At 35.8% G+C, this 11,474-nt stretch overlaps 1 protein-coding gene across 1 annotated transcript; it reads right to left on the reverse strand.

Annotated features, from left to right (window-relative positions):
* Nucleotides 1-391: 391 nt before the first annotated feature.
* On the reverse strand, nucleotides 392-4,571 carry LOC143614841 (uncharacterized). Its single transcript, XM_077088162.1, has 12 exons — nucleotides 4,429-4,571; nucleotides 3,408-3,492; nucleotides 3,272-3,323; nucleotides 3,152-3,172; nucleotides 3,011-3,064; nucleotides 2,833-2,883; nucleotides 2,195-2,257; nucleotides 2,015-2,080; nucleotides 1,853-1,891; nucleotides 1,638-1,754; nucleotides 1,470-1,562; nucleotides 392-716 (listed from the first exon to the last, which is right to left on the reverse strand). The coding sequence occupies exons 1-12, from the start codon at nucleotides 4,514-4,516 to the stop codon at nucleotides 441-443; spliced, it is 1,005 nt and encodes a 334-aa protein (XP_076944277.1). The 5' UTR covers nucleotides 4,517-4,571; the 3' UTR covers nucleotides 392-440.
* Between the last annotated feature and the right edge of the window lie 6,903 nt (nucleotides 4,572-11,474).

Raw genomic sequence — 11,474 nt, forward strand, 5'->3', positions numbered from 1 at the left:
CCAATTCATGAGGCTCGTAGCATATTCTACATGTCATATGACTCGTATAATCTTATACGTATGATACAAAGAAAATGTAGCACAGGCCCGTATAACAAAAGGTTTTTAAACGAGCATGTAAGACATGAAAAATGTTAGACTTGTACAATATGTAGAAAATGTGATAGGCCACCCCACAGACAGGGTTTTATGCCCAAACCAGTTTAATTTAGTCACACGGTTCGGGGTTGGTCAGCTGAATGGCCTCATACGACGCATATTCTTTGTGGGGCGGTGCTGCTTACAGTAGCAACCTATTGAAAAGTACTTCAATTTACTTTTGAACGATTTTATTGATGATAACTACGATGAACACGGATCAAATTACGTATAAATCTAGTAGAATTACATATGCCCTTCAAGAAAAGCAAAAATCATGTATGGATGAAACAATAATCGTGTTATGAGTGATGAATAACATTTAGTTGAAGATCCTGACGTCCACCTAGCTTTCTGATGAAACCCAAGGCATTAGAAGAAGACCGTGAAGCTTGTTCACGAGTTGATTTTGCCAGAACCGGGCCAGGTGTATTTTCGTCAATTAAATATGGCACGATATACTTCTTCATATCATCATCTGACATATCGAGATGCCCTCCCGACACATTTACAAACTTGACCCTCCTGGCTTCATCTAATGTCCTCAAACCAATCCAGTCTTCGATATATAGTTTCGTCTGCACAAGGTACATGCATGAATTAGATTAGGAGTGCTAAACGCGTGTGTTTGTCGGTTGGTAGGGTCGAACCTGATCCAAACCCGAAAATTTGACACTAACTTGAACATGATACTACACAAACCAGAAAATAGCGTTTTTAATATGAACTTAAATATAACACGAATATTTGCTTGTTGACACGAACACGACCGTTTCAACACGATTTAATTTTAATTTTATTAATTGCATTCGCATATGGCCTATTCGAGAACAATTGGATGATGACAAAATTATCAAAGATTGAGATTCCTTATTTCGATTCAACAATGTATGAATAGTTCCTTGATTTGGATTAAGGGATTCTTGAATCCTTGCTTTTTTATAGGAATAAATGGAAGAACTTTCAATTTCCCTTTTAAATTTGAACTTTTGGCATAAAACACCCAACCAATTTTAATTTATGACAAAAAAAAAGTTTCAAAAACAAAAAACAAAAGGGTTAAATAGGTCAACATGCAAACCCACCGCGTTCACACGAACAAGACCTATTTAGCTATATGGGTTCGCGAGTTCAACCTGAACCCGTTTATAAAAAACCCAAACTCGTGAATTTTGTGTTAGGTTCGTGTCGCACTAGAAATTCACACCCTTATATAAATCAAGATTCCATGAATGCATTGATAAATTGTAATGTAAACCTATTGGTGCATGGATCAGACATGCGGATACATTGATGAGCTGTACCGTACAACTCATCAATGCATGATGTACCTCTTGTGCTGGAAGTACTGGATCCCAGGCTCCATCAGGAAAGTATCCAAACCAAGAAGTTTCTTTTGGTACCAAAACTGATTCTTTATCAAACTGTGGAATCGAAAACTCGGTTATCAACTTGTAGTTCATGTAATAAAAGTTGTACATTAGGACTTGGAATCTTACCATTATAAGCACCAAGTTTTGCAAACTAGAGAATCTTTCTTTGTAAGTAGCATTTTTTTCAAACTCATTGTTTAGCTTTGGTAGGAATTCACACCCTTCTCGATACGCATCAAGATCCTATAAAACAAAAAAATCATCAAAAAATCATCACTTTTTTATTATATGCTGCAAGATCATATGATTGTAAGGAATGTATAAAAAAGATTTTTACTGACAGTTGGGATCTTGATGTAATTTGCTGGAGCCAAGTGTTCCTGTATAACCAACATGATACATTAACAAGAATTTTAATCAAGATCTGGACTGATTTTAAATTTAAGTGAACAAAAATATGTTTCATTATTGATCAAATTCCTAATCTACCCTTGAAATGTAACCTGGAGAGCGCCGCTATAAATTGCTAGCTGGATTAAACTATCCACCAAAACGCACAATACACCAGTCTGCAAATTTAAAAATAAGATATTTATGACCAAAATGGTTTAAACTTTTGTCGTTAAGAAACAAAATATGAGAAATACGTATACGCATGCATATGAGTGTTTTTTTCTACTTACACCACAAAATGGGACCGATGCTTCCCCAGCATGAGGACCTGCTACTGATATGAAGTTCTTCACCTGTTACAAAACGTATATTTGCATGCATATTGACTTAATTACAACTTATTATTCTTTTAAAATTTTAATTAACAAGCTGAATCATCTCCTACTAATTTGAGAATTGTTTTCTACTTTCAGTATAATTCATTACTACTTACTTTGTCTGTTTATCAATTAATTTACCATCTTTAAATATTAAGTTTCTCATAACAGCAATGATTTAAAAATTACAACCTGTGAATTAACATATATTATACCAAAATAACAAATCAATATCCCCTTTTTATAAATATTATTTTAATTTACCTTTTACCCGAATATGCAACTCCTAAAAATGCATTTCTATAATAAATAACATCTAATAACAAATCAATATTTGATCGAATAATTACCAGACTTACCAAAACAACTAAATTAATGATCCTTCATACAAAAAACATGTCAAATGAGAAAATACACTAATATTTTTCAAAAGATAGTTTTGAGTTTTCTTAAGAAACATGAGCTCATATATATATTATAGTTTCAATTCTTAGAAGTCCTTGATTCCAAATATATTATCATGTACATAAATATTATTGCCAATCACTTACTGGAGGCGCTCCATCACAAAACTCAAGAACTCCTCTGCCTACGAGGTTACCCTGCAAAACCACTACACTTGTTAAGTTTTCACCAAACTTGATCTCTGACATTTTCATTTTGCAGGTCAACAAAACCATAAAAATGTCATTTTTATGCAAAAATGTAACAGATCTTGATCATTCTGACCTGGGAAAGTCCAACTATGTTATAACCTTGACTGAGTTCACTCATGTTCTTCACCTGTTAATCACAGAAGAGACATGCATCTAAAACGAGTTAAAAAGAAAATCTTTAAAATATGAGAGCATCAGGCATCAGTTTCATTACCTTCTCACAAGCAATCTCTATCTACAAGACCAAACAAGAAAATCCCTTGTTATCATTCCAATAACTACTGATTATAAATAAAGTGTAAACATTTTATCATAACAAATATGGATTAACCACCTGGTCCTCAAAGGGCATAAACCAAGAATCCCACACTCCGTTTCCAATTTCTCTACACAAAAGACAAAAAAATTTTTTTAACATTTACTTATCAAGAAATGATTTTTATAGGATTACAAGTTAAAAGAGTGCAGACATGCAATATCCTTCAGTATTAGCCCACTCGCTTAAGTGATCAGTAAAATGTTTGACTCCTTTCTTGGTGCAACTATCCGCAATGCCTATAAACACGGTAACATAAACATATCAAGAACTTGAAGAAATCATCAATAGGATCAAGAACTTGAAGAAATCATTAATAGTTAGAATTGGTAAACTAACTATGATTACAATAGATATGGAGAGTCAGGTAAGAAGCAACCGTATGAAACCTAATTATTGACATAATTATAGAATTATGCAACTATCCCAAACTTTAAGCAACTGATAAACTGAATCTGAATCTCCGAATTCACAATAATCAACTTAAGAATCTCCACATCCGGGGGGCGGCAGCCCCTGGCAGGGTCCAAGAGACAGAGCCCCTGGCTGGGGTGGAAATTTTTTATTTTGACATATGTTGCTTCATTAAAATCGCATTAGGCATTAGAAATTTATATTTCTTAAATTTCGTATGTTAAATATGGTGTTAAAATCAGGAGTGTGTTTTGAAGATTTTCAAATTCAAAACATGATGACTGCAAAGCAGTTATCATTGACCCTAACCCTAATAACCATCGGTTGATCATACGATGAAACTTCCTGGTTCACAAAACTCTATCAAATTCATACTTAAACTCTTGCCCTCAGTCTGAGTTTTATCCGGTCAAAACATGTGGGAACCACAAATAGTTTTGATCGGAAAGTGCTTTTCGCGACCCTCGGATATCCAAGATAACCCGTTTTCACTAATTTCCCCAACATGTCGTTCTACAAAGAAGGGAATTTTGCAAAAAGATAACATTTTGAGCAACAGAACATACACAACAATGTACATTTAACTTTTAGAAAACATAAAGTCCTGAACTTTTGAAGTCAAACATCACTTCTCAGTTCTCACAACAACAAAATAACCTAAGACCAAAGCAAGATCCCAGATAGATACAAATTCAACAAAACCCACAACATATATTCCTCAAATTCACACAAAAACAACAAAGAGGGAAAAAAAGATTTACCATGAAAGATAACAAAAGGGACTGAATGTGTGATTAGTGGAAGCAAAGTGAAGATGATAAAGACTCTTAATAATGTTACAGATGCCATAAAAATGGAAGCTTTATAGTGTATAAAGATTGATCAAAAGCTTACAAACAAAACCCTTTAATCGAATCTGGGGATTTGTTTGGTTTTGGTAGGTGCAAGTTTTTAACAGTAAAAAGGTTAACATAGATAGATCTTTATTGGATATAGATAGATATACATTAGTTACACGTTTCTGTTTGTGTGTGCGTGCGAAAGATAAGGTTATTACAGTATTATTTTGACAAATTACTATTGTGTGTTGATTGGTTGAAGTTTGTGATGCAATCGAGAGACACGTGGGTTTCAAGAAGGCTCCAGTTAGACGCAGAAATTGACAATAATCATTTGAAATTAAATCTCTAGTAAAATAACCCACATGTTTTGCACCCACACTTGTCACATTTTAATATAGTAATTTAATAATTGGATTGGAGAGAGAGAAGTTATTAAATTATATAATTTTTTTAAACTGAAAAAAAAAAAGTTTGTTTATTGATCCGACTTTTAAATTTATACTTAGTTTATTATAAGTGAAAAAACATGGATCTAAACCCGAATAGGTTAGACGGATGATTCCACCGGGTATGGATTAAATGACAAGTAATACGTTAACACAAATGAAAGCTCAACAATTTTGGCGACGGAAACCTGCAAAACATGACCCTATGAGCTCGTTACGGGAAGGACAAGAGTGGGAGCATTCCCGTAACCACCCTCTGGCGTGAGAATAAGTACAGTCCTTTTACAAGAAAGTACTAAAGTGATTGATGTAATATCTGAAGTGTCAATTCATACCTCATGATAATGAAGTGTGTATTTATAGCCGGTGGTTAAGGGAATATTATTGGTATAACTGTCCTCTTCTAGAAGATGCTCTTCGTAACAAACTGGACACGTGTCCTCATATGACAGGGTATGACAATTGGCCATGTGCACGGTTATAACAACCTTTCCAGCTGTCATTCTCTGATTGGTTGCTACGTCACGTGCTCTTCACGAGGGAATCTTCATGTAAATCTTCAAAGAAGGGAGTTAGTTACAACTGATTTGCTGACGTCACCCTTCTATCATCTCGTGGATGATGGGAATACCCTGCGGATGACTTCTGAGGGAGTCTTAAGTGGTCCGTGGGTCTTGTTTCATGGTCCTTGGAGCTTTTCGCTACTTTTCCTCTAAGTTGAGTTATGCGAGTGATAAGGACATTCCGCGGGTGACTTTTGAGGGAGTCTTGGATGGCCCGCGAATACTCCTTTATGGGTATTTGGAGTTTTTCACTACCCTACCTCTATAATAAGACTAGCCCATGTAATTACTTTGACTTCGTATTTTGTTGCTGTTGAAACTCACGTGGTTAGACAAAGAATTAGAATAAAATGCTTCGATGGTGTTCACCTCCGGGAAATGTATTTGTCTATGAGTATTGAAATTGGGGTTTGGGATTTTTTTTAACTAAGTTTTTCCTAACTAGCAACGTCAAAACAAAGAATAAAAAATACAAGCTTGTACATCAAACCACAATGGCAACAAAATATAAATCAATATACATACCGACAGTGAATGGTGTGCGATGGGGTGCAAGAGCGGCTGTGGATACTAGCTATGGATGGATGCTCGACAATGGATGGTCTCCGATCGGGTTGTAGGTGTGACGATGTATGGATGTTCGACGGTTCGGTTATTTGCGTCTGGACATCGAAACTGGATGGATGGTCGTTGGTTGTGTTTGGACAACGACAATACCAGTGGTGGTGTTTTCCGATTTGAAGCTAACATAAGAATTAGTGTTGCTGAAAAATAACATGTCTTTATCAAATTTATATCCAAACATGTCCGTTAGTTGTTTAATAATCTCTTATGTTTTAATTGCATATTGTCACACCTGATCAAAAACGGTGAAACATGTCGGGGAGCAACGTGATTGCACATGAACACATGACACTATTTAAGTGACAATAATTAAACATCTCATTCAATAATTCAAACTCAAGTATAACATGTTCAATTACAAAATACAATTCAAATAAGGAAACGACCAAACAACTTAATACTATTTTTCCATTCAAGATAACCTTGCGGTCTAAACTAGGTGATATGCCTTCAAATCTTCATTCAACCTATTATCATACATGTAGCATGTATAAAGATAAATTTGATCAACACGAATGTTGGTAGAAATTCAATAGTTTTTATATGTGTATGAGGCCAAAATCACAATTCACGTGTTCAACTATAAATAAATGCAACAATGAAGTACATGAAACGTAAGTAAATGAGGCTCATTTCTATGGTAACAACCTAATTACAAGGAGGGGCGTATGATCATACTTGGATGAGGATGAGGATGAGGATGAGGATGAGGCTCAACAACAAATAAGCACATAATCCATTATAACATCAATCGAGCAAATTTATCTAAGCAACGCACAATTTAGAATTGTGGGTTTATGTAAGGCCCCGTTACCGGTAGTCCTACTTTCGTGTTGGATTTACTCATAAACACAGTTCTAAATATCAGAGTTAATTAAAACATTCGCGGAATATAAAAGCTTTCATAAAACATTTCATAACAAAACACCTCTTGTCTTAAAACAACATCTTGTCTTTCAAAATAATCAAAACATTAAACTTAAACGTCTTGAGTCTTCCTATGCCAGCCCCTTATTCAGTGCCACGTGTCTCCTCAAGCGAGCTGCCTCATCCTACTCACCTGCGTGCATACTAAAAGTCAGCTACGCTGAGTGAGTTCTAGTTAATCACATAATCATACAATACCTTCTTACATTTCATACTTAACCTCTTAACTTTCTTACATACACACGTAAGTGCATATACTTTCATTCTTACCTTCATACTTCCTTTACATACATAATCATACGTTTTAAAGAGCCTTACGCCCTATAACCTCACAGATATTATAAGGGTCTGGTCCCTAACATCACAGATATTATAAGGGTCTGGTCCCTAACATCACAGATATTATTAGGGTCTGGTCCCTAACATCACAGATATTATTAGGGTCTGGTCCCTAACATCACAGATATTATAAGGGTCTGGTCCCTTTGTTTCGTGTAACTATACCGTACCTGTTCATACATACTTTCCTTGACAATACGTGCAATCTCTGAAGAGCGTTCACGTACCATCATCATAACATACATACATTATGCATACATCATATATTCATACATACATCATATCTTTCATCATACTTATCAATCATATCTTAACTACCACCTGACGATACATGCAATATCCAAAGATCGTTCACGCACCGTCAAACAATCATCATACATAAATCATACAAGGCATACACTTACCACTTAAGATAAGTGTATTAACTATCACATCGAGTATGCACACAGCCCCGAAAACATAACAAGGAAGTGGGGCTAGAAACTCACCTCAATGCGGTTGCGTTCACCGTTTACTGTTATTCCCTTCTTGAGCTGTGCACGACTAACTGTATAATAATTATACGTTTCAGTAAACTATCACTACACATATCGCCTTTCTAGTTTAATCATTACCCTCAACGAACGGGGGTACGGGGGCAGCGCCCCTGGCAGCAGGGTTCTAGGGGCGGCAGCCCCTAGCGGGGTCCAAGAGACAGAGCCCCTGGCTGGGGTTAAGCTGCCAGGTCAGCTTGGAAAAATTTTATTTTCATTAACTGTCTTATCACATTTTCCATTAGCATTTTGAATCATTGAATAATATGCTACTTAAAAGTTCAAGGGTTTATTTGTAATTAAATCATTCTTTTCTAAGTCCAGGGACTGTTCTGTCATTCTTTCAAAGTTCTAATTCGTCACTCAGTTCTTAATGAATGGGAATTCATAACAAATTAGCCATTATAGCGAATCTGCCTTTGTAACGAATCAGGCATCTTAACGAACTGGTCCTTATAGCGAATTGGACCTTAACGAACTGATCTGGTCAACGAATGAACCCTATAACGAAGGGGGTTCATTCGTCCCTCTCTTAGCGAATGGCCTTAGAGAATGGCCTAGTTCGCCCTTATTTCCATAACGAATGACATGCTAGTTCGCTAATCTTTCCTTAACGAATTAGTACACGAATCAAAGCTAGTTCGTTATATTCCCTTAGACGAATCAGCTAGCGAATCGCTTCTAATTCGTCAATTACTCCCTAGCAAACTAGGGTTAGGTCAGGGGATGTCAGAACATTCCCTGACATTCCTTATCCTCGTACCACTATTCCAGCGCCGCCTTTGCCGGAAAGCCGCCGGAAAAACGCGATTTCGCCGGAAAAAACGGGTTTTAGCTCGTTTTTCACCGTTTTTTGTCCCGTTCAATCCAGATCTGAGCTAGGGTGACTCCTAAGCTCATCATAGGTTCGGTTTATACCCGAATCCACCCGGATCTCGTGACTTAAACGGTTTAACGGTGTCGACTTGTCGTTTAGTGACCATAACTAACGGATTTAAGCTCATACAACAAAATACTATCATACCTTGGGTCAGGATCCGATTCTTCTTCTATATTTCGGCTAGAGAGGCTAGAGAGAGAGAGAGAGAGAGCTTAAGTGTGTGTGTTTGAGAGGTGTAAGGGATATGTGTAAATTAATTAAATGGAGGATTAAGGGTATATATATATTTTGATCATGGGCTTAAGCCCATGGTCTTTCCTTCATTCCTCCATAACCCAAGTCCATAACCCATATCCATTTACCCAACACAAGTCCATCTCGTATTCTATTCAACTAAACCGATAACGACCCGCTATAAAATAAACGAACTTTATTTTATTAATATAACCGAAAGTAAGATGTTACAGTTTATGATCCAAGTCTTAAACAATGTGGTTGAATAGTGTTATACAAGCTACCCCAAAATATAAAATGGAAAACATGGAGTGAAACTACTCACTTGGAAAGATGACTTTGGTGGAGAAGACTTTAATCGATTCCTCAACTAGGCGAGCCCAACGGTTCGGTTTAACATGCGTGTTGATGTAACACAAAGTGTACACCTTTTAGTATCAAATTATCCTCTAATTTTGGTAAAACTCCATGAAAATTCGTTGTATTCGGTACTTATTTGAGCTATTTATGAATTTGCAGGTCCGGGCGCCTGCCCGACGAAGAAACGATGAAAAGATGGCATTTTTTTGGACAAAAATCAAGAATCTGCCAAAAGTGCATGACCATGCTAAAAAAGTGCATGACCATGCTAAGAAAGTGTATGGCCATGCTGAGCAACTGCACCATAATGCACTTTATGGGTATGATGGTGCACCTTTATCGGAACCCGTGCACATCATAATCATGCTAGGAAAGTGCATGACCATGCTCTGAAACGGCACCATCATGCGCTTTATGTGCATGACGGTGCACCTTTATTGGAACCCGTGCACATCTACTATCGTGCCAAAAGTGAAACTGCACCAACATACACTTTTTGTGCACCATCATGCACTTCCGAGGGCACGAGCCCGTGCACTATCCGATGCCGAGGACAAGACACATTAATTTTGAAAGTGCACTAGCTAGTGACGGATATGAACAACCATGCACTTTTTGTGCATGACCGTGCACTTTTTTGGAACCTGCAACTCTGAGCCGCCGAAAGTGAAAGTTTGACTTACCCAAAGTAGTGCACGACCATGCACTTTTTGTGCATGACCATGCACTTTGATCATAAGCTTATAAACACTTATTTTCACTTCATTTTGGTGTGTGAAGCCTTGGTGATTCTCTCTCAACCCTTGAAAATTAGTTTATGTGTTCCTTGAGAGTTTGAAGGCTTCCACCATCCTCAAGATCCATCATTCCATTCTTCAATCCTTCTTTGATCTTAGTTTACTCTCCATTTTTCTTGAACATGTTTTGTAAGCTTATTTCTAGTTTGATTGTAGTTGTATTAAGCCTTATGGGCTAATTACTTTTGCTATCTAGACAATGTTGAAACTCTTATTAATGTGATATATTATCTATGCATGATTTTGGGAAAGTGGTTTTCTTTCAAGAATATGGTTGAATTTATAAGTTGATATTGATGGTGTTCATGCTTGTTATGTTACATAATCTTGTTAGTTTTGCAAATGTTTAGGCATTCATGTTGGAAAACTATGTTCTAGATGTTTGTTTGTAAACTTTGAATGTTCATGAAATCTTTGTTTATATTACTAAGTTAGGAATGACTAGTAAAAATTAACTTGGTTATATAATTATTGATGAGTATGAAACCTTTCACTTAATATTGGAGAATTGATGAGTGTTGTTATGATTCTTGACTTGGTGATGACTTGCTAGTTAAAGTTTCATAAGTTTATATTAATTTCATAAATTTGGCTACTTTAGTGTAATCTTAGGTGGTTAGAATGTTATTCATGCTAGCTTTCCTTTGATTATGAGACTTTGTTGTTTTGACAAACAAGTTAGTCTATGTTTATCTCTTGATTGAAAACCCATCATGATGATTATTTGCTAGTATTAGGTTGCTTTATTGTAATCTAGTATTTATGTTTAGATTCATGATTTTTTACCATATTATTGCTATTTTATCATATTAGTAGAGTGGATTCATGTCTAGGTGGTTTGTTGGATTGATTATATTCTTGTGTTTTTACTTGCTTATTTTCATTGTATGCAAATTTAGTTAATTAAAATTCAACTTAAGATTTACTTGTTCGGTTAGTCATTTACAAAGATTTAGTACTAGAAATTTGTTGTGTCCATGGATTGATACTTGGTTCATACCGACACTTTATTACAAACGATAGGTACACTTGCCTTTCGTGTGTGGTTTAGTTGTAGATGAAAACCTATTTTAAAACCCGATTTGTGTGGAACTTTTACTTAAATTTTAATATATATATTCACACACGTCACGTGTCCTATTATGCAAGTGCTTGAAGTTAATTTCAAGTATTTGAGGAGTAAAACATAAATAAAAATAGAGTAAAAAAATAAAACTTGCGTTTTCGGGATTTAAGTTATGCATTTTGAAACATTAAATAAT

This window comes from Bidens hawaiensis, unplaced genomic scaffold, assembly GCF_021521415.1.
Source record: "Bidens hawaiensis isolate Kalapana, Puna unplaced genomic scaffold, B.hawaiensis_p1.1 tig00041199_1, whole genome shotgun sequence".
NCBI lineage: Eukaryota > Viridiplantae > Streptophyta > Magnoliopsida > Asterales > Asteraceae > Bidens > Bidens hawaiensis.